Source organism: Amphibalanus amphitrite, unplaced genomic scaffold (assembly GCF_019059575.1).
Source record: "Amphibalanus amphitrite isolate SeventyFive unplaced genomic scaffold, NRLGWU_Aamphi_draft 000001F_arrow, whole genome shotgun sequence".
Taxonomy (NCBI): Eukaryota; Metazoa; Arthropoda; class Thecostraca; order Balanomorpha; family Balanidae; genus Amphibalanus; species Amphibalanus amphitrite.
Window position 1 is genome coordinate 834944 of NW_024881499.1, and position 21588 is coordinate 856531.

The 21588-nt window shown below is 57.4% G+C and overlaps 1 protein-coding gene across 5 annotated transcripts in view; it reads left to right on the forward strand.

The window, feature by feature from the left end:
• The window catches only part of LOC122382159 (transmembrane protein 47-like), a 72151-nt gene extending 50563 nt beyond the window's left edge, over window positions 1–21588 (forward strand). For 4 of the 5 annotated variants that reach the window (XM_043367342.1, XM_043367514.1, XM_043367429.1 and 1 more), the window contains 5 exons: window positions 10478–10664; window positions 17382–17531; window positions 18283–18345; window positions 18667–18690; window positions 20545–21588. In XM_043367342.1, coding sequence (XP_043223277.1) covers window positions 10478–10664; window positions 17382–17531; window positions 18283–18345; window positions 18667–18690; window positions 20545–20708 — 588 coding nt within the window. In that variant the 3' untranslated portion in view covers window positions 20709–21588. The remainder of the gene's footprint in view (window positions 1–10477; window positions 10665–17381; window positions 17532–18282; window positions 18346–18666; window positions 18691–20544) is intronic. The other variant, XM_043367264.1, reaches the window with a different exon arrangement.

Consider the following 21588-nt stretch of genomic DNA (forward strand, 5'->3'; position numbering starts at 1 on the left):
GCATTGTAATGGAGACAGAAAGAGACCCCAACCTTGCCTGCATGGTGGAGATCTGGTTCATGCTGTTCTCAAACTTCTGTATTAAATGACTGTTTGATCAGTCACTGGTGCTTAGCAGTATTTTGTGTTTGTTATTTTCACTTTATAGGCTATAGCTAATATTGAATTTTGAGTTCCCTTTTGCACCCTTTTGTTTTTGTCACTGCTATCCAGAATGAGTCACTGACATTCTAGGGATAGGTACCTGTATTACCAACTCTGCTGTTGGTACTTGGTATTATGTTCATTGTGATGCTTCATAGAGTCATCTATATCTAACGGGCCGGGCCGGGCTGGGCCACAATATTTTGAACATGACTGGATACGGGCCGGGCCGGGCCATGGGCTCATGGGCCTGGACCGGGCCGGGCTGGTGTATGGTGGGCCCGTGGCGAACACTGTTGAGCACCGGGTGGCGTCACCCTCCGCCCCGGCCCGCCGCACGGCAAGGCACGACGGCCGGGCGCGGTGGGCTGACGTGGCCGGGGTACGCTATCGCGCCCCGCCTGCAACCTAATTCCTACCTGAGTCGGTCGGCCGAGCGTGCGGGGGCGGTTAGTGGGGTGCGGACTGCAGCCGTGCAGCCGACTACGAGTGGTTCAACTGATATGGGCCCCACCTGGACCCGGCAGCGTCCCCTGCGGCCTCTGGTTGACTCATCTGTCGCTAGATGGCAGCAGCGGTGGCGCCTGTAGTTATGCTGTGCCGCACGACATGGAGTCTGGAATCCTCTTGTTTGATAATCATAATGTGTCACTAGATGGCAGCAGCGGCGGCACCTGTAGTTTGCTGTGCCGCACGACACGGAGTCTGGAATCTTGTTCGATAATTTGTCGCTAGATGGCAGCAGCGGCGGCGCCTGTAGTTATGCTGTACCGCACGACACGGTGTCTGGACGGCGGCATTTTTAGCGTCGTTGCCGAGGATGTTGTTCAGTGTTATGACGCACTGAGGGGCGCAGATAGGCAGTGGTCTAGCCGTTCTGATCACCGACGGTTCGACCAGCTCTATCGAGACACGCACCGACAGGCGTCGATAGTTGTCCGGCGGTGACGGAGGCGCTCCGGCCTGTATCACTCTCAGCCAGGGAACCACCGGTGAGTGACGCTGTGTACCGCTGACTGAGCCGCTGCGTACCGCTGACTGAGCCGCTGTGTACCGCCAGTATTGCTTCAGTAGGTGTGTGTTCAGTATGTGTAGGTACAGTATTTACCTACCGGCTACCGCAGTCCGTTAGGCCGGGGAACTGCGCCGTGCTCGCAGCCATAGGTCGGGATATAAGGCGGCTAATCACGCCGAATGGTAAGGTGACGGACAGACTGTAAACAATCATATCACAGATAAGCAAACACCGGTGCACCTACACACATATACACGCATACAAACATTGGCTCACGAACGCAAACAGATAAGTACGGAAGCAGCTCACTCGGGCCGCGGGACTGTGCTAATACAGTGGCGCCGGCCGGCCGGTCTCATAGCACAGTAAGGCTCAGCAGCGCGCCCTTCAGTCGCCCTCCCCGCAGCCCCGTGGTGTCCCTCGGCAGCCCGCCCCCGCGGCATTAGCAGTGTGCCGACAGCGGCGACCGGTCGGCCAGTCAGGTCACGTCGGCACGCAGCTCGGAAATGTCGGCAGAGCCGAGTCCCCGTCAGGCGTCAGACTGCAGTGCGCCGCGGGCGGTACGCGATTGGAGTGCCCGCAGAGCCGCTACTGGAGGTAGACCGCAGATGGCGTACCGTCGGCTGTGCACTGGATCTGAAAATGTGATCTCACGAAAGGGCATTCGAGGTTAACCGCATTGTCCGGCAAAGTTTATGGCACACATTAATCTGCCAGTATCCATTGATCCAGCCCTATCGTTGCCCCGCCGCTCCCCCTGCCATGGCCGGCGCCCGTCCCCTGAACGACCGTACCGAGAGACTCGCCCCGGTCGCCGTGACGCAGACAGCTCTGTCACATTCCTCCCTGACCGCCGTGACGTAGGCAGCTGTCACATCCCGCCCTGACAGCCGTCACATCCCGCCCCGACTACCGTGACGCAGACAGCTCTGTCACAGCACGGCCGGCGCCGGACAGAACATTGGCCGGCCGGGACATAGGCCGGCGGCCGCAACATTGGCCGGCCAGCACGGGGTCATTGGCCGGCGGCCGCAACACTGGTCGGCCAGCACGGGGACGCTGGCCGGCCAGCACGGGGACATTGGCCGGCGGCCGCAATACTGGCCGGTCAGCACGGGGACGCGGCCGGTCAGCACGGGGACGCTGGCCGGTCAGCACGGGGACGCTGGCCGGCCAGCACGGGGACGCGGTCGGCCATCGGCGGTAGCACGGTGACGTCACTCTGGCTCTGTGACGTCACATCTGCAGCCGCTGGGACCGGCCGGGAACGACATTCTATTATAATCTATTCTCTCTCTCTGTGGCGTCGGCAGCCGCTGGGTGTGCAGAACTCGCTCAGCTGCCCCACAAATCATCCGTCACGATACCCAAACATTGGAATTCGCTTTAATTTGGTGTTTTAGATGCTAAAGTGGATCATATATTAGGTATCGGCACCGCCTTCTGTTTATCGCAGGTCAGATACTGTTGTCGGACAATACTTACAACAAATTCTTGTTCCATTACAATAATGAGAAGGAAAGGTTCACAGGCTACCTGAATGTCCTTGTGTTGCTGCTGAAATCGTCTGGAAAATGGAAATGAGCTGTTTTCTAGAGCGTTCACGTTACACACCGAGCTCCTCAGTGCTTCAGGAAACTTCCGGCTCATTATGCTGATGATAGCGCTAATCGGGTCGTGTCTGGGACAAATTGCTCCGAATGTCTGCAATGCCGAGGACTGTGCTGCTAACTGCAGCCGAAACTGGGTACCGTAAAACGGATGGTAACTAATTACAGCCTGGTCAACATTACATTCAGCTTCGACATTTTGATGGGCGCTGACAGACCTTCCATGTGCCTACTTAGCTGCAATTTTTATACATGAGTTGTCAGAATCCTGGGAAATGCAGTTGCAAGGCCTTGCTCATTTGCGCTGTGGGACGCGATCCTTTCGATTTGTAGGCCCGTAAAGGCTGTGACTGAGTGGCGGCGCACTTTTACGACTTGTTTCGTGATGTTTTGAACGATGTTGACGGCATCAAATAATGTGATGAAACATCGAAATTCAATTTTAGAGTGCTGCAGCCCGCTGTAAAAGCGTTCTCGGTCGGCTCGGTCCGCCGTCCTCGGTGGCCGCCGCTGCGGCCGTGTTTTGACGTCTGCGGCCGCCGGCGCTGGTGCAATTCGCTGCCGGCCGCACGACCGTACAAGCCCGCGCTGTCGGGTGTCGCGACTCAGACGCCATCCTAACGGATGAAGGCATCTTTAGTGCCCAGGCAATGGCCAACGCCATCCACTGGTGTTTTTCGATCACACTCGAGCTTATATTTTTCTCCACACCGGCTCGCCTCTGGGCAAATTGAGTCACAGAGCGGCACGGCAGCGGACTACCGGTCGTTCACACTGACACGTCCTGTGCACAATGTCTGTCCGCTCCCCCTGAGAGCACCTTTGTCATCAAGGGCTACTCTGTTTTTAGAAGAGACCTAGATACCCCGACCATTGCCCATGGAGGTGTGCTTCTGGCGGTTCACCATAGCGTACCTGCGCGCCAGGTGCCGCTGCAGACTCCCCTGCAGGCGGTGGCCGCCAGAGTTGATCTCAACCACCGGGAACTGACCGTGTGCTCTTTATACCTACCACCAGGTAGAGCGCTCCCGGTGGTTGAGCTACATCGACTTGTCGATGAACTTCCACCTCCGGTCCTGCTAGTCGGCGATTTTAACGCCCATAGCCTGGCGTGGGGTTGCGACACGACTGGCACTCGTGGTCGACTTTTAGAATCTTTTATCCGCGATGAGGCGCTCTGTATTTTAAATACAGGACAGCGCACCCATTTTACAACACCCTCCGGTCAAACATCGGCTCTGGACCTGAGCTTAGCCAGCCCGCAGCTAGCTCAGCTTTTTAACTGGTTCGTCCATGACGACCCACTCGGGAGCGACCATTTCCCGGTGTGGCTGGAGCACCAGGAGTCCCCAGTAGTAGGCAGCCGTCCACCCAGGTGGAATCTTCGGAAGGCCGACTGGGGCGATTTCCAGACCGCCGTAGAGGCCTCTGTTCTATCCAGAGCCGACACCTCTGCGATATCCACAGAGGAGTTTACGTCCCTACTCATTGATTCCGCAAACGGGTGCATACCCAAGACGTCGAGCCAGCCTCGTCGTCCTCCTGTTCCGTGGTGGACCAAGGAATGCGGAGACGCGATTCGTGCCAGGAAACGCGCTTTTAGAAAGTTTGACCGGAGTGGCACCACTGAGAACCTCATCGCTTTTAAGAAAGCGCGGGCTTTTGCCCGACGCGTTTTAAAAGAGGCAAAGGCTGTTTCATGGCGCACTTACGTAAGTTCCTTAAACCGTTTTACTCCTACAACCCAGATATGGGCACGCATGAAGCGCATTGAAGGCCGGTTCAGCTCTGTTCCGCTTCCGGTTTTAAGAGTGAACAACACGGACATATCTCACCCTTCAGACGTCGCAGAGACGATAGGCCGTGCACTCTATCAGCGCTGCCGAGGAGAGTCCTCACGACCTGCACCAGCCGCCGTGGACTTCAGCACAGCTGAAAATTTCGTGTACAATGAGCCTTTCACCATGGTTGAGCTTACGTCTGCCATCAGCTCGTTGCGCAGCGTCTCAGAAGGTCCGGATGCTGTCCACAACGACATGCTCCGTCATCTCCCCGCAGTTGCCCTCGAGGCGCTGCTAGCAACCTTTAATTCGCTTTGGGAGACTGGCACCTTCCCTGAGACCTGGCGGGAAGCCATAATCATTCCTATCTTGAAGGCTGGCAAGTCGGGACATGACCCTCTCCATTATCGGCCCATCTCTCTCACATCATCGCTATCAAAGCTGATGGAGAAGATGGTCAATGTGCGTCTTAGCTGGTTTCTGGAACATCACGGTGTTTTTACAAACGCCCAGTGCGGTTTTAGAAAACACCGCAGCCCTGTGGACCACATCTTAGCCCTTGACACCGAGATACGCACCTGTTTTACTGAAAAGAAGCACCTTGGAGCACTGTTCTTTGATATTGAGGCGGCCTATGATACAGTGTTACGACACAGAATACTTTCCAAAGTACATAAGTACGGCATACGTGGCCGAATGGGTCTCTTTATCAAGAACTTTTTATCGGGTCGTCGGTTCAAAGTCCGTGTTGGCAGCCGTCTTTCGAGCAGTTTTATTCAGGAGAACGGAGTTCCTCAGGGCGGAGTGCTCAGTGTGGCGCTGTTCGCTGTGGCGATCAATGACATTGGCGACAAGCTCGCACCATCTATCGGCAAATCACTATTTGTCGATGATTTCGCGATCTGGTTTTCAGCTACGACCGCCCGTCACGTTGCCAGACAGCTGCAGCTCGCTGTAACCCGTCTGGAGAGGTGGAGCGACGACAACGGCCTTCGTTTTTCAACAACGAAGACCGTCGCTATGCACTTTTGCCGCCGCCGCTGTGACGACTTAGCCTTGGGAATCAAGCTCCATGGACAGGTGATTCCTACTCGGCCGGTGGCGAAGTTTCTTGGAATCTTTTTTGACAGTCGTTTGACGTATAGAGAACATTTTAGAACGCTTCGGGAACGATGTTTTAAATCCCTGAACGTTTTAAAATGTGTCGCCCGCACATCTTATGGTGCGGACCGCAGGACCCTTCTTCTTCTCTATCGATCGATTATACGATCGAAGCTGGATTACGCTTCCTTTGTCTATGATTCAGCGAGTGAATCCAGCAAGAAGGTCCTGGATACAGTCCATCATGCAGCACTCCGAATAGCCACCGGAGCATTCCGCACCTCGCCCAGGAGCAGCATTCTTGCTGAGGCGCACGAGCCGCCACTTTCTCTCCGCCGTCAGACGCTGGGGATGCGTTATGCTCTTAAACTACGTCAATTCCCGACGCATCCGACGTACCCGTACGTCTTTTCGCGTCACATTGCTTCATCTGGTAATGGGACGAGTCATCCATTCGGAGCACGCATGAGAGGTTTATTCTCTACATCGAATATAGCCTTGCGCGGCGTTCGGCGTATCTGGGGAACGCCTTCTCCACCCTGGAGAAACGCCCCACCGCAGGTAGACCTCTCGCTTTCCGAAGTAAAAAAGGATAGCCTGCTGCCCTATGAATCACAAACCAGAGCCTTGGAGCATATAGCCTCGTATGATGGTTTTATTTCAGTCTACACAGACGGCTCAAAAACATCCGAGGGAGCGGGTTGCTCTTTTGTCGCTGGTCGGGACACCCGCTCGTTTTCCCTTCCACCCAGCGCCTCGGTGTTTTCCTCAGAGCTAGTCGCCATCGAAAAGGCTCTGTGTTTTATTGAGGTGTCCGACGGTTTTTTCTATTTGATTTTATCAGACTCACTAAGCAGTCTGTTGGCTTTACGACGGTTTAATCCTGACGACCCGATCATTCAGGACATTTTAACTCGGCTAACTTCGGTGGAACAGTCCGGAAAAACTATCCGGTTTTGCTGGATTCCCAGTCATGTTGGAATCCAAGGCAACGAGCTTGCTGACGCCGCTGCGAGACGCGCTGCCGCAGCGCCCTACACTCGGCGATTTCCTCTGCCTGCCCGGGATTACTATCCCGTCGTACGATCTTCCATGCTCTCGCAGTGGCAGGCAGAGTGGGACTCGCGCGCGAGCAGTAAGCTGAGAGATATCAAGCCAACTCTCGAGCCTTGGTCGTCATCCATGCAAAGTAACAGACATAACGAAGTCGTCTTATGTAGGCTGCGCATCGGCCATACGTATGCCACGCATGGTCATCTCCTCCGCGGAGAAGAGCAGCCCACCTGTCGCAGGTGTACCGTGCCTCTCACTGTCTCTCACGTGCTTTTATCTTGTCCTCTCGCTGAACCGAACCGGACACGCTACCTCGGGCGCATCGCTCCGGGTACCACTATCCGCCGCTTACTGGGTGACGAGTCACCCTGGGTTTTATCCGGCAACATCTTTTCTTTTATCCGTTCGATCAACTTCCAAGTGATATACTCGACCTGACCCCAATCCAACTAGCCCTCTCTAGTCCTTTCATCTAGTCAGTTGTCTAGGACGACACCTTTGCGCTGTTTTATCTTACCTTGCTATTTTATATCGAGTCTTACTTTCTAGTCTTAGTATCTAGAAGGTTCTTTCTTGTGGCACACTTGTTTTATTAGTACGACGTTATGGGCGCAAAATGACCTTAGCAGTCGGCGCGCCCTAAAGCCTCAATCAACAACAAGAGAGCAGGCTGCGTCCCGGTCCCGTGTCGCTGCCGTTGCCATGGGAACGGGTCGCCGCGGACGTGCCGCCGATCCGTGTGCCCTGGACTGTCGTCAGTTATTATTGTCCCGCCACCGGCGCTGCTGTGCCCCGCCGCCGGCGTCTTGGTCCGCCGCGCTGCTCCCAATTCCAACATTTCCTGCAGGATGGAGCTGTCTAGGCGCCGCCCAGAGGCGAGAGGAGGACCGAGTGGGGCGGAATGAGGACCATGTGGGGCGGGATGAGGACCGTGTAGGGCGAGATGAGGACCGTGTAGGGCGGGAGGAGGACCATGTAGGGTGGGATGAGGACCGTGTAGGGCGGGAGGAGGACCGAGTAGGGCGGGAGGAGGACCGTGTAGGGCGGGAGGAGGACCGTGTAGGGCGGGAGGAGGACCGTGTAGGGCGGGAGGAGGACCGTGTAGGGCGGGAGGAGGACCGTGTAGGGCGGGAGGAGGACCGAATAGAGCGGGAGGAGGGAGGAGGATCGAGCAGGGCGGGAGAAGGACCGAGTATGGTGTGGCGGAAGCGTGCTGGGGCTCTGTGCCACCTCCCCACCTCCCTGCACTGCCCTGGGAGCCGCTGTCCACCTCCTTGCCTCCCCGCAGCGGGCTCTCTGAGCCGCTTCCCACCTCCTCACGGGGGCTCTCAGAGCCGCCGGCTGTCCCGATCGCCAATCGGGGCGGCTCGGCGGCGTGTTTGTCTGACGAGCACCGGCTGATTGGCCGGGTCAATCAGCAGTCCGCCGCAGCTCGAGCGTCGCCCCGTGGGAGCGCCCTGTCGGTGGGGCTCTGTCCGCTGACACGGCGACACCGCGCTGTCCGTACTACTCTACTCTGACACGGTGTCAGTGCGGGGTACTCTGTCCTATAGCCATACCGGCGTGCTGAGCACGGTACCGTCCTGCAGGTCGGCCGGGCCGCCGGGCCCCTTCCTGAGACCCCGCCGGACCGAGCCCGTCTGGTCAGCCCGGGAGATGCTCCCGTGTCGGGAGCCCGACCGTACCGTACCGTCACCGCGAGCTGCTGTGGCGGCCCGACCTCGTACATTGGCCCGGAGCGCCGGGACCGGACAGCGCCATGTCGCCGCTCTAACGGCTCAGTTATAAACAACGGCTATTGCTTTCGAAGTGCTGCGCCGGAGCCAGTTTTCCGCAATTCAGCTTGTTTATGAAGGCAGTGGAAGGACGGCTATCGGCGGAATGGTACAGCTATCTGTTTGATCTGGGACGTTAAATTTCGATAATGTGTCGGTGTGTCGCCATTTGTGGAGCGCTGTCGCCGTCCTGTGGCCGAGCCGCCACTGGTCGACCCCAGGGATCCCGGTCTGCCGCCGGCGCGGTAATGTCGGCCCCAGGGATCCCGCTCCGCCGGTAATGTCGGCCCCAGGGATCCCGCTCCGCCACCGGTGCGGTAATGTCGGCCCCAGGGATCCCGCTCCGCTGCCGGTGCGGTAATGTCGGCCCCAGGGATCCCGCTCCGCCGCCGGTGCGGTAATGTCGGCCCCAGGGATCCCGCTCCGCCGCCGGTGCGGTAATGTCGGCCCCAGGGATCCCGGTCCGCCGCCGGTGCGGTAATGTCGGCCCCAGGGATCCCGGTCCGCCGCCGGTGCGGTAATGTCGGCCCCAGGGATCCCGCTCCGCCGCCGGTGCGGTTATGTCGGCCCCAGGGATCCCGCGGTTCGCCGCCGATGCGGTAATGTCGGCCGGCTCGGGTGCCATTCCCGGGCTGAGCCGTGTGTCATCAGGGCTCACAATGTCGGCCATTGTGGTCCCTCTCACACCGCCCGGCGATGCGTCATCGACACCATTAGCGCGTCTGCCGGACGCCGGCGGATAGATGCCGTATAGATGGCCCTTCCGTAGATAGACGCGGTATAGAGGACCCTGGACCACCCGGTACATAGACGCGGTATAGAGGACCACCCGGTAAATAGACCCGGTATAACTAGAGGAACCTTCGGCGGATAGACCCTGCACAGAGGGCGCTCCGGCGGATAGACCCGGTATGAAGGGCCCTCCGGTAGATAGACGCGGTATGTATAGAGTGTCTGCTGTGAGACCCATGTCTGCCGGACGGTAGCGGATAGACGCGGATAGAGGCGGCTTGTTTTGGTGGGATGGGCCCGCGTCTACCGGACGGCGAAAGAGAGGTGCGTTGAGGGCGGGGATTGGCCCATCCGCAGAGGGATCACCTCTTCCTCTTGTATGTACATGCATCTGCATCCTGTAGGAATTCGTTTCCCATGCTTCTGAATAAAATGTTGTTTCTTGTCCTCTCCTTCGAGGTCGTACACGTCGTACAGTCAGACAGTAAGCAGGGGCCGATGGTAAGAAATCTGTCCAGCTCCGTGCTGAGGGACCAGCTGGATGGGTGGCCGCGCCAAACCAAATCAACTGCGGAGCTCACTTTGCAGGTGTGCGCCATTGCGCTCGCTCATTCGTCGTTCCAACGGCGTCCATAAGGGTAATGTCCTGATATTCAAGTTTTAATGCAATTTTGATGCAGTGTTGTCCTGTATCGCAGACGATGGCGTATATCTGACCGTACATGTGTCCGTGTATCTGACCACGTCTCTGTTCATGTCTGACCATGTGTCTCTGTCCATATCTGACGCCGTGTCTCTGTCCATATCTGACGCCGTGTCGCTGTCTGTGTCTGACGCCGTGTTTACTGTCTTAATCCGTGTTCCTATCCGGGTTCCTGTTCGTGTCTGACGCCGTGTCTCTGTCCGTGTATCTCTCCATGTCTCTGTCCATATCTGACGCTGTGTCTCTGTCCATATCTGACGCTGTGTCTCTGTACATATCTGACGTCGTGTCTCTGTCCGTGTATCTATACATGTCTCTGTCCACGTCTGGCGCCGCGTCTCTGTCCGTATCTGACGCCGTGTCGCTGTCCGTGTCTGACGCCGTGTTTACTATCTATCCGTGTCTTAATCCGTGTTCCTATCCGGGTTCCTGTCCGTATCTGACGCCGTGTCTCTATCCGTATCTGACGCCGTGTCGCTGTCCGTGTCTGACGCCGTGTCGCTGTCCGTATCTGACGCCGTGTCGCTGTCCGTATCTGACGCCGTGCCCCTCCGTCCGCGCAGGTGATTGCGTTCATCTGCGGCCTGATCGTGCTGCTGCTGATGGCTCTGGCGCTGGCCTCCAGCGACTGGCTCATCAGCGACGGCTGGCGGCAGGGCCTGTTTGCCCACTGCACAGAGGAGGACGCCGGCCGGCCACTGCCCTTCGACCTGCCCTTCGAGCCCGGCTGCCACCGCGCCAGGGATGTCGGTACGTCTGCTGACCCGACCTGACCTGACCTGACCCCGTCCCGGCCACACAGTGCAGCTGCGACTGGCTGTGGCCGCGGCCGGCCGGTCCCAGCGCGGCCCTCGAGGGTCGCTCGGCGGAACCAGCCGAGCATCGCCCCGGGCGGCGCCGAGGCCGGTCATCAGTTGTCGTCTGCTCGACTCTCTGCCCGGTCCCTCTGTCTGCCTCTCTCCCTCTGCCCGGTCCCTCTGTCTGCCTCTCTCCCTGGCCGGCGCGCCTGCTCCCCAGCCGACCCAATATCGGTCTCGAGCGCGTCGCCTGAGGCTGGCGTTGAAAACGAGAGTCGGCCGGCGACCGACTGCCAAACAATGCACCGCCATCGACCGACTCCCCGCGCCGCCCCGCCCCGTCCCCGCGGCCCACACACACACGCGCGCCGGTCCCTGACCGCCCAGCGCCGGCAGAACCCGATCAGAGGAGACTGAGAGTGGCGGAGCGTGGCCCTCGACCCCAGCGCCGCCCCCTGAGTCCCCCTGAGTCCCCCCGAGTCCCCCGAGTCCCCCCGAGTCCCCCTGAGTCCCCCTGAGTCCCCTGTGTCCGGTGGTGACGGGCTGGTGGCAGCGGCCTGCGACTTGGGACGGCCGCCCCGGCACCAAAATAGCGCGCCACTGCTGTTTCCAGGGAGCGCTGCTGTGAGAAGTTGTCACGCCAGTCGGGCGGCGGCCGAACAGGTCTCTCGGAGTCCTCGGAGCGGCCGTGCCGCGCCGTCCGGCAGCCGGCCGCCCTGCAAACGGATGTCATTATCTGGCTGGAGTTGCGCCGTCTTCTGAAAACATGCTTGGGGGCACCCCGCATCAATCGTGTTCAGCCGGTGCCGGGGGCTGTGATATAGTTGGCAGGTCAAGGCTTTAAACGCCGCACAGGTGGAACGGTTTTGACACCCGGACCGCTGCAGGTGATCATGGTGTGACGCAGCTGTGACCTCGCTCTGCTCCTACTGTGACCTGACCCCTCCCTGCACCCACCGTGTCGGTGCCGCCGCCGCTGACCGCCGCGCCGCGCCGCGCCCGGCGGAGGCGGAGATATTCATGTATGCGGCGGCGCGCCTTCGCTGGGAGCACGGTCTGCCGTGGCCTGCCATCGATCGGTGCCGGCCGGGGCGGCACTAATCACCCCCTCCCCCCCCCCCCCCGCCGGTGACGGCCAGCCGCCGCTGACGACGCAGGCCGTTTTTCTGCCGACCGGCCGACTCTGGTCCGACAGGCCTCAGCCAGCGCGGCGTTCCGCCTGATTACCGAGCCGCCGCCGGGCCGCGCGTCTCGGCAACCCTGGAGATCCCGCTGCCGAGCTGGGCGTCTCGGCCACACTGGAGATCCCGCTGCCGAGCTGGGCGTCTCGGCGACAGTGCAGCTCCGGCAGCCGGACCGCGCGTCTCGGCGACACTGGAGATCCCGCTGCCGAGCTGGGCGTCTCGGCCACACTGCAGCTCCCGCCGCCGGGCCGCGCAGCCGGGTGACGACTGGATCCCGTCGGCCGCCTGTCCTGATTAGCAACTGACCCGACGAAACGCTCCCGATACCAGTTCAGACCAATTCCGTCCCAGTTCAGTCAGTCCGGTCCCAATGCAGACGACCAATACCGTTCCAATTCAGACCAAGCCAGCCCTATGTCAGACTAATGCCGTCCCAATCCAGACAAACCCCGTTCCGATTCGGGTCAATCCTGTTTCATCAGACTAATCGCGTCACATGTCATGGATCAATGCCGTCTCAATTGGCCAACTTCCTTCATTGTCAGACCAGCCCCGACCCATTTCAGACCAACCCCGACCCATTTCAGACCAATCTCGTCCCATTTTAGACCAACCCCGACACATTTCAGACCACCCCGACCCATTTCAGACCATTCCCGTCCCAGTTTAGACCAATCCTGTCCCATTTCAGACCAATCCCTTCCCAGGTCAGACCAATCCCGTCTCAGATATAGTCCAATGCCTTGTCAGTTCAGATCGCGTCGCCTCAGCCCGCGCCTCTGCCGGGCACTCATCCCCGTCCCATGGCTTAGAGTTGCATATTCTCTGCCATTTTCCTTTTACTGTCATTTTCTGTGGCACTCAACTGCCACCTCGTAACTGGTCCGCTCTCATGCAGCTTTTAGTCCGCTCCCTCTCATCTTCCGTTCCACTCCTACAGCCCGATATCATCCTACCCTCATTCGACTTTATCTCGCATGACGCATCCTTTTATGAATACTATATCACGCTCGTTCCGCCTTATATTACGTCCTATATTAATTCTCATCACAGTTACATTCTTATCTGGCCCACCATGGCCCGCACCCTCCCACTCTGACCCATTGGTGAGCTGGTGTCCCGGGGCCTCTCGTCTGCTGTTCGCCCGTCTCCCTCCCTCTCCCTCTCCCTCTCCCTCTCCCTCGCCCAGTGGCTGGCTCCGGCACTGTCTGACGTCGGACGAATGGCAGCAGCGGGCGACTATGCTGAGATCGTCCCACTCCGGCGGCGGCGCAGACAACACGCCGGGAACAGACAACACGCCGAGAACAGACAACACGCCCGCAAAGATGCCGGGACGATGTTTTGACGGAATCGTGGCTTGTCCGTCGGACTCTGCGCTGAATGTAGATGGCCGTTAGGGACGATGCGGGATGTATGTATGTGAGATGATGCCTGCAGTCAGACGCCATATTGTGACGGTACAATTCAGGCTTTCACAATGCAATCCTATTTCCCGCAATGGCTTCTGGTAGAAGCGGTTAGGTACTACGGCTTTAGCAACGGAGTTGTACACTTGATACCGAGTTTTTGGTAAAGCAACCAAACAAACGCCATTTTGACAGATGCCTATTTAAAAGCTGATTTTTTTATGCCCGTGTATGGGAGACGGGAGAGCACTGGACTAATAGGGTCATTACCCATAACTCGCCAGTCAACTTTGAAAAGGTGTACGTGCCTACAAAAGACACTTTATTGTCCCATGAAACTTCAGCAATTGCTAATAATAGATTGTATTCGTTTTTCATGTTGATTTGTGATACTGTTTTGTTTTGAAATATTGTTCATCCATTCAATTTTGAATTAGGGCTCGCCGAGGGGTCAGGGGACAAATGTTGGCAGCTGGGACAGTCAAAGAGATGTGGCGCCATTGGTAATATTCTTTGCACTTTGGAAATAATCAAAAAGTGCAAGTCACTTCTGTGCCTAACATAGAAAGAAACCTTGTTATAAATTAGAAGCACACAAAAGAGCTCCTCAAACCTGCATTTCATGCGCGTCTTACAGTAATTTGTGTCAAAACTCTAATTTGTTCATAGTTTCAAATTAATGATAATGTGCCATTGTGTAGCCTTAATTAACAGCCAACCTTATGGTCCTGCCATCATGCTCCTCGACAGTCGTGGACACCATAGGACCGCATTACGATAGCAATATGTAGTCGTTTCAGTTCTGCCCAAATCACCATTTCGACTTCAAATGCCATCTAATCTCGCCAAATGCTCGTTTCGCCAAGGGATGCGTGCGCCTGGGATATGGGTAACATTGTATTAAGTACCCTAGCTCTGAGGCCGGCTTTCCTTTACGTGGGAAATCGCCGCGGAATCAAGTAAATATTGTTTCCCTTGGCGTTTCAGTCAATATCATATCGGTGCAGTTTATTTGCAGCTAAAACTGTTTGGTGTACGCCTGAAACCCGGACTGGCAGCCGCCCTCTAGGCTCTCAACTATTCGAGTTCGATGCGTGCCTAGGTAGCCAGGGCTTCTAAAGTGTAACAAAAAATCGATGATGACTGCATGATGCCTCGTCGTTGTATTCAAATTAATCTGCAGTACTCCCTCGAATTAAGGCTTGGACGTCGTGTGTTGTTAAAATCTGTTCGTAATCTGTTAATGCTGCTTCATTAAATTCCTGCTCTAGTTATGAGACAAATTGCCAAAGAAACTGACGTTTCTTTCCAAGACCCATTTGATGTCAAAATCCATTCATCACTGTGTTCATCAACGAAAACATGTTACAAAGAGCAGGCTGGGTGCGGGTTAAAGTGAACCTGTTGTTCCGGCGAAGCAATGTAAAATGCATAAATGCTGGGGTGATGCGACTCCTGCTCTTGCCGGCGGTGTGAGGCGATCGTACCGATTTTATCGACTCTCTCCCCTCCGGTGCTTCGGTATCGATATAAGGACGGGTTCGAGTGTCGCGGGCTCGGGTGCCGCTGGCTGACCAGGGACGGGCTCGGCTGCCGCGGGCTGATACAGGGACGGGCTTGGGTGCCGCGGGCTGATACAGGGACGGGCTTGGGTGCCGCGGGGCTGATACGGGACGGGCTTGGGTGCCGCGGGGCTGATACGGGACGGGCTCGGGTGCCGCGGGGCTGATGCAGGGACGGGCTCGGGTGCCGCGGGCTGATACAGGGACGGGCTCGGGTGCCGCGGGGCTGATACAGGGACGGGCTCGGGTGCCGCGGACTGATACAGGGATGGGCTCGGGTGCCGCGGGCTGATACAGGGACGGGCTCGGGTGCCGCGGGCTGATACAGAGATGGGCTCGGGTGCCGCGGGCTGATACAGCTGATACAGGGACGGGCTTGGGTGCCGCGGGCTAATACAGGGACGGGCTCGGGTGCTGCGGTGTCCGTGCGGCGGACTCTACGGCCCGTAGCGCGGTTCGAACGCCGAGCTCTCCTGAACTCGCAGCTATTGGTCTCACAGGCGGCCACAGTATTCACGACTCAGCGAACGGGACATCACAAACTTCTTAAAGGAAAGTAAATGCCACAATGACTTGCGATGCTTATCGGTCAAGTTTTGCAAACTCGAACTGCGCAAACACTTTAATACGTTTTCATTCCAGCCTCCCGGAGCCAATCCCATCGTGGAAATGAATTCTTGATTTGGAGGTTAAAAGTATCAGCAGGTGCAAGTGGCGATTCTTTGGCGGGGCAAAACCTGTGTTTGGTGACAAAATTGGCTCCACTCTTTTGGCCTGCCGCCGCCGGAGACGGGCGCTGTCGGGATGAGCCTGCTGGGAGCTGGACTGTGATATAAGTCATCACACTGACTGGGTGAGACTGGCGCCCCGAGAACAAAACACTCTCGCCGGGGAGACAGTGGGGCGCGGCTGGGCTGAGCTCGCGCTGAGCGGCGGGTCTCTGAGGCCGGCGGCCGGCCTCCGGAGCAGAGTCGGCCCCGTTACCCACTGATCGATCCGAGGCCGGCCGACACTGCGGGGCGGGGGGAGGGGGGTGGGGGCGGCGCGGCCGACGGGCGCCGCCGCCGGAACGCGGGGCAGGGACGGGGAGGGTGGGACGGGACGGGACGGACAGGGTGGGACGGGACGGACAGGGTGGGACGGGACGGGACGGGGCGGGGACGGACAGGACGGGGCGGGGCGGGGACGGACGGGGCGGGGCGGGGCGGGGACGGACAGGGCGGGACGGGACGGAACGGGGCGGGACGGGGTGGGACGGACAGGGCGGGACGGGACGGGACGGGACGGGACGGGGCGGGGACGGACAGGGCGGGACGAGACGGAACGGAACAGAACGGAACACAACAGATTAGGGTGGGATGAGAAGGGATTGATCGACGTATTTCATGCCGAGGACTTGTCAGTGCGTGAAAGATGCTGTTAGCTGATGTGTTCTGTTCCTTCCTCCAGCGTCAGGTCAGTCCTTGACTGACCAAATATTCAGCAGGACCAGGAACATTGTGCTCGGTACGGGGACCCGCAGTTGCTACTGTACAACGACCCTGAGTAAATTGTCTTAGCACACTCACAGGGAACAAAAATAAGCTGTCAGAGTGCACGCACATAAAACCTCAGCTGCTCTTGTACAGGGACCGGCAGTTGATATCAATGTTATCGGTTGTTACTGGACTGAGTGGACAGGACAGACGGCTAGAGTTGGGGTTCGTGTAGGTACAGTAGCAACTGCGGGTCCCCGTACCGCGGCGTACTATTCACGTTGCCCGGTTACTGTTGAGCGTAGACGGCTTTAGGTATCTTTTGCTCAGTCTGTCTGAGAGTACCTACTATCCAGTATTCCACACAATTTAACCGAAAAAGGTCCTGAGTGTTGTTCAAATTGGTCAATTTTGACCTCTCGTCTCTCCAACCACTGGCACCTGCAGAACTTCTTCAATTCCGCGGGCCGTGGTTTCAGTCACTGCTTTCCTCGCCTGCCTCTCCATCGGCCCCTGCGCCTCGGGGTGCCTACGAGCCTCAATCGGGGCTCTCTCCTGGCACTTTTGTCCACAGCTCCTGGGCTATTCCTTATCGTCACTGATGCAGTTATCGCGGTGCGTATTTCGACTTAGGCCGTCCAGTGGCTGACCACTGCACGGCAAGGGCTGGTGACTGGCGAGTGGCCGGTCACGATACGTGAAGACGTCTCGCAAAACTGCTTTCTAATAAGGCTTATTTTTTACTTAGTTATGATAAATACAGGCTGAACTATTAACTCATTTATTCACAAAGCATCATGTTTAACGAAAAAGTAATAGCTGCATTAGTGTTTTAAGCACTTGCATAAGCTGCATTCCATATTTGGAATTATTGTGTCAATAATAATGCTAACAATAATTTCTCATCAGAATGTGAGTTTTCAGATATATTTTGCTTTTGTAATGTTATCGGGTCCCATGATGTTTTGGACTGGACGAGTGACCAATCAACGGGTCCCGTGCAATGACCTGACCTGCCCGTGCCCCGCGGTCCGCTGCAGCGTACATCATCGTGTCGGAGGCGCTGGCTATCTGCTGCATGCTGCTGGACGCGTTCGCCACGCTGATGGCCGGGCTGGGCCTGTGGAGCAAGGACACCAACAAAAAGTACCGCTATTACCGCGCCGCCGTCTACGTCATGATCGTGGCCCGTGAGTACAGCGGGGGTATAGTGGCAGGGCGGCCCGGGGACACTGACGGCCCGGGGAGGGGCGGCGCAAACGGCCCGGAGAAGGGCCACACTGACAGCCTGAGGAGAGACTATACTGACAGCCTGAGGAGAGACTATACTGACAGACCGAGCAGAGGCCGCGCGGACGGCCCGGGCGGGACGCGGCACCGGCTTCCCTGGCGAGGTCTGAGGGAGGTGTCATCTGGGGGACGGGAGGGGGGGCGTTGCGTCATTTCCGGGGCGTAGCCTAGTGTCCGTGGTAATGACACGCCTTATTACCATCCTCTTCTCTCCCTCCATCCTGACGCATAAGTGGCGTTCATGCATAAATGAATATGTATACAGCTGTACCACCTCGGGAGATAACATTGACCGACCTGTCAGAAAACACTCCGGAATCCCAACCGGTTAAAGACTATTCATGGATCAAACAAGAGTAAATATAATGGACTGGTTCGAATTCCCCATTCGTGACCGGCTGGTGACCGCTCGTTCTCTGTCGGTCGGCAGTCATCTCAATCCTGATCGCGCTGGTCGTGTACCCGGTCTGTCGTGTACCCGGTCTGTCGTGTACCCGGTCTGTCGTGTACCCGGTCTGTCGTGTACCCGGTCTGTCGTGTACCCGGTCTGTCGTGTACCCGGTCTGTTGTGTACCCGGTCTGTCGTGTACCCGGTCTGATCGCTCTCTGTCTGTCGTGTACCCGGTCTGATCGCTCTCTGTCTGTCGGCAGTCATCTCCATTCTGATCGCGCTGGTCGTGTACCCGGTCTGCTTCGCGCAGGAGCTGGAACAGAGTGAGTACTGGGCAAGAGAGAGCGAGTGGAGGACCGAGAGAGAGAGAGAGAGAGAGAGAGAGAGAGAGAGAGAGAGAGAGAGAGAGAGAGAGAGGGGGGGGGAAGGGAGGCAATACGAGTGAGTGCTCGGGGATGGGAGAGAGCTGCAGGGAACGGGGCTGCTCAGGGACGGGCAGAGGAGTAGCATCTCAAGGCCGGCCCCAGCCAACCTCTGCTGCATTGGCTAGCGAACGGAGCTTGGCACCGAGAAATGTGTGTTTGCTGTCTCCATCCTATGTATATCGATAATCGGGAGACTCACTCTGTCCCGTCCGTCGACAGGCTACCAGCAGAACAACATAGCAGGTAGTGTCCGCGAGCTGCTCCGCTATTCACTGCATGAGACGCCTACAGCTCACTGACTCCTGTCTCAGACCTGCGGGACGGCCCGGTTCACCTGTCCCAGACCTGTGCGACGGGACGTTTAGGCCTCTCCCTGTCCCGGGGCGGGCCGGGTCAGCCTGTCCCCGTCCCGAGCCTTAGGCCCGGTTCACTCACAACTGTCACCAGGGTCCGATCCCCTCGCAGTCTGAGGAGAAACAAGCTTCAGTCTAAAGCTGACAGGAAGGAAGCGTACTCAGGCTGTTTTGAATAGGGCTACTTAACGCAACACTTCAGCTAGCTTCATTACCGAACGGGAGCAAACGCAAAATTCTAGCGAACAACTGACTATGGTAAACGCTGAGACGGCCTATATTTGTACAGGTCAGCTGATAATCATAGCGTCATCATAGCGGTGAACATCATCATGTTTTCTGTTCACCGAAAGTGCGATTTCCGCTACCAATATATGCTTCGTCCAAATACAAATACATTACAACATATGTATTAGTTTATAAGCAGAAAAGATTTGGTAACCATACGGCATATGCGAACTGCGAAGCCTAATTGCCACGCTGAGTTCGTGGGAACTGCATTGCTTCAAAGCCGTGTCATTTCGGAATGCGACCACCTGGCCACAATCGATGGCCACGGCCTTGGGGTTCGCTCCAAATCAATGCGTCTACTACCACCATGCTGAATGCCGCGTCTAGCTGTGGAATGAAGGCGCCTTGACAGCCATACTGCGCTTCCGAGACTGAACGGCGGCGACTAGGAAGTAGTTCCGATATCTGCCGATAGATGGCAGCAGCGACGAGCGCCTGAAAGCATGCTGTGCCGCAGTGCTCCGAATCTGAAACGGACCGCGCCGTGCGTCCGGCCCAGTCCTGAACCCTTCCTCCGTCACTGACCAATGCTGTCGGATATCCTGTACGCTATTTGAGCACTCAGTAATTTTGAGGCACTCGACCTCTATTTTTCGATCTACTCGATCAGTGGCGTCCGAACTCCGAGCTTTGGTGCATTATGAAATGGAGTTTTCCTCATGATTGTGGTTTGCTGTACTTTTGTGATGCGTGTTGTACTTCTGGTTCCGCGTAACCCATAAATGGCTGCTTGAACCTTTTTTTGCCAGCGTGATTAGACTATTTCACATTTTTATGGCGTACGGAAAGCATGCTATTCAATGACATTGATGCTTTATAATTCAGACATTTCGTTTTATTGATTTGCCTCTGAAATATGCATTGTCCTGTGCCGTCTCACGCTTTATTGAAATAACCACAAGGAAAGCAGTCTGTGACAATGCACCCTATCCGAGACTGCACCCCGTGTTCACGAGTGGAGTCCTATGGAGGCTGTTCTGTCCCTGTATAGTGTACCTATAACTGCCCAATGCTATCGATTTATGAGATCGTTTGGTGGTTGTCTTATGGAAATCAGGTACAGGGAGTGCAGGACGCTTCGATCACTGTGGTTTGTTTTTATTTCTCCGAACGCGAGCAATAAGGCTAATTCGTTCACTGAATGAACTGGGAATTATTCCTGACGTTTGCTGACGCTCCTCGTCACATGTTACGAGGCGGGAGCGGCGTCTTGTGGACCGGCCTAGACCCGCTCCCAGTGGTGGCCTAAATTCTATATTCTATATGTGACCTATCTGAGTGTAACCTGATCCTCTCCCGCCGAACTTCAAATATTTGTCGAACCTTGCTCAACTGGTAACTAAGATTCATTACCTTAGCACGTCAGTGCCCTGACGCCGTATGCCGCGCCGTTCCTCTGTGCAGCGCGTGGTGAGCTGACCTGACCTGACCTGACGTGACCTGTGGTCGGCAGGTAACCGGACCGTCTGGGAGTTCGGCTGGGCGTACGGCGTCGGCTGGGGCGCGGCCATCTTCCTGTTCGGCGGCGTCATCCTTCTGCTGTGCGACAAGGAGTCGGAGGAGATCTACTACAAGGAGCGCACCATCCTGCACGACGACCGCGCCAGCAGCGCCTGAGAGCTGGACGGAGAGCGCTCCGCCAGCCACCTGCAATATCTAGTCGGCGGCACGGCGGCCGGGCGGGCCGGCCGCGGCGTCCGCCGTGCCCGGGAGGTGTCCGCGCCCTGCCGTGCTGAACAGACGGAAGGCATTTAGTGGGAACTGCTGTCGTGGGCGCCGTGCTGGGAGCTCTGCTCAGACCGCTGAGTCTGGTCAGACCACGGCCGCTGAGTCTGCTCAGACCGCTGAGTCTGGTCAGACCGTGGCGCGGAGTCTGTTCAGAGGCGGCCGCTGAGTCTGGTCAGACCGCGGCCCGGAGTCTGTCCGTACTGCGGCCATGTCGGCCGCGGTGCGTGTCCATGTAGCCGGCGCGCGGTGCCTGTGATCCAAGCGGGTTGTGCCGGGGAATACCGGCCCCAGTGCCGCCCACTGAGAGCGGTGCCGTCAGAGGGCCCCGAACGACGCTCCAGCCACCAGAGCGCGGCGCCGAGGCGCCCCATTATTTCACATTGCTAGCGGACTATTCACGCTTTATTGAACGTTAACTGATGAGATGAGCTAGGCAGCTGCGAGTGTTATGTGGCCAAATCCGCTACTTTGGATGTTACGCGAGTGTTTTCTCGAGAAGTGTGCGCGTTTCTGTGCGTATGGGCGCGGCAAGGCGCTCTTTGGACGCGAGAGGGCTGATGTTTTGGACGTGAGGGGCGCTGCGCGGCGACCGCTGCGGTCCGCGCGCCGGCGCTGTTTTCATATCATCTGCGATGGTGTGCGGGGTGCCGAGAGGCGCCGCCTGTGCGCCGTCGGACGGGGCGGCCGGTCACCGAGGGCCGTACCGCCGCGCTGTCTGGTGACGGCGCCGGCGGCCGGACGGCCCGGCTAATACACGCCTCGACGAACA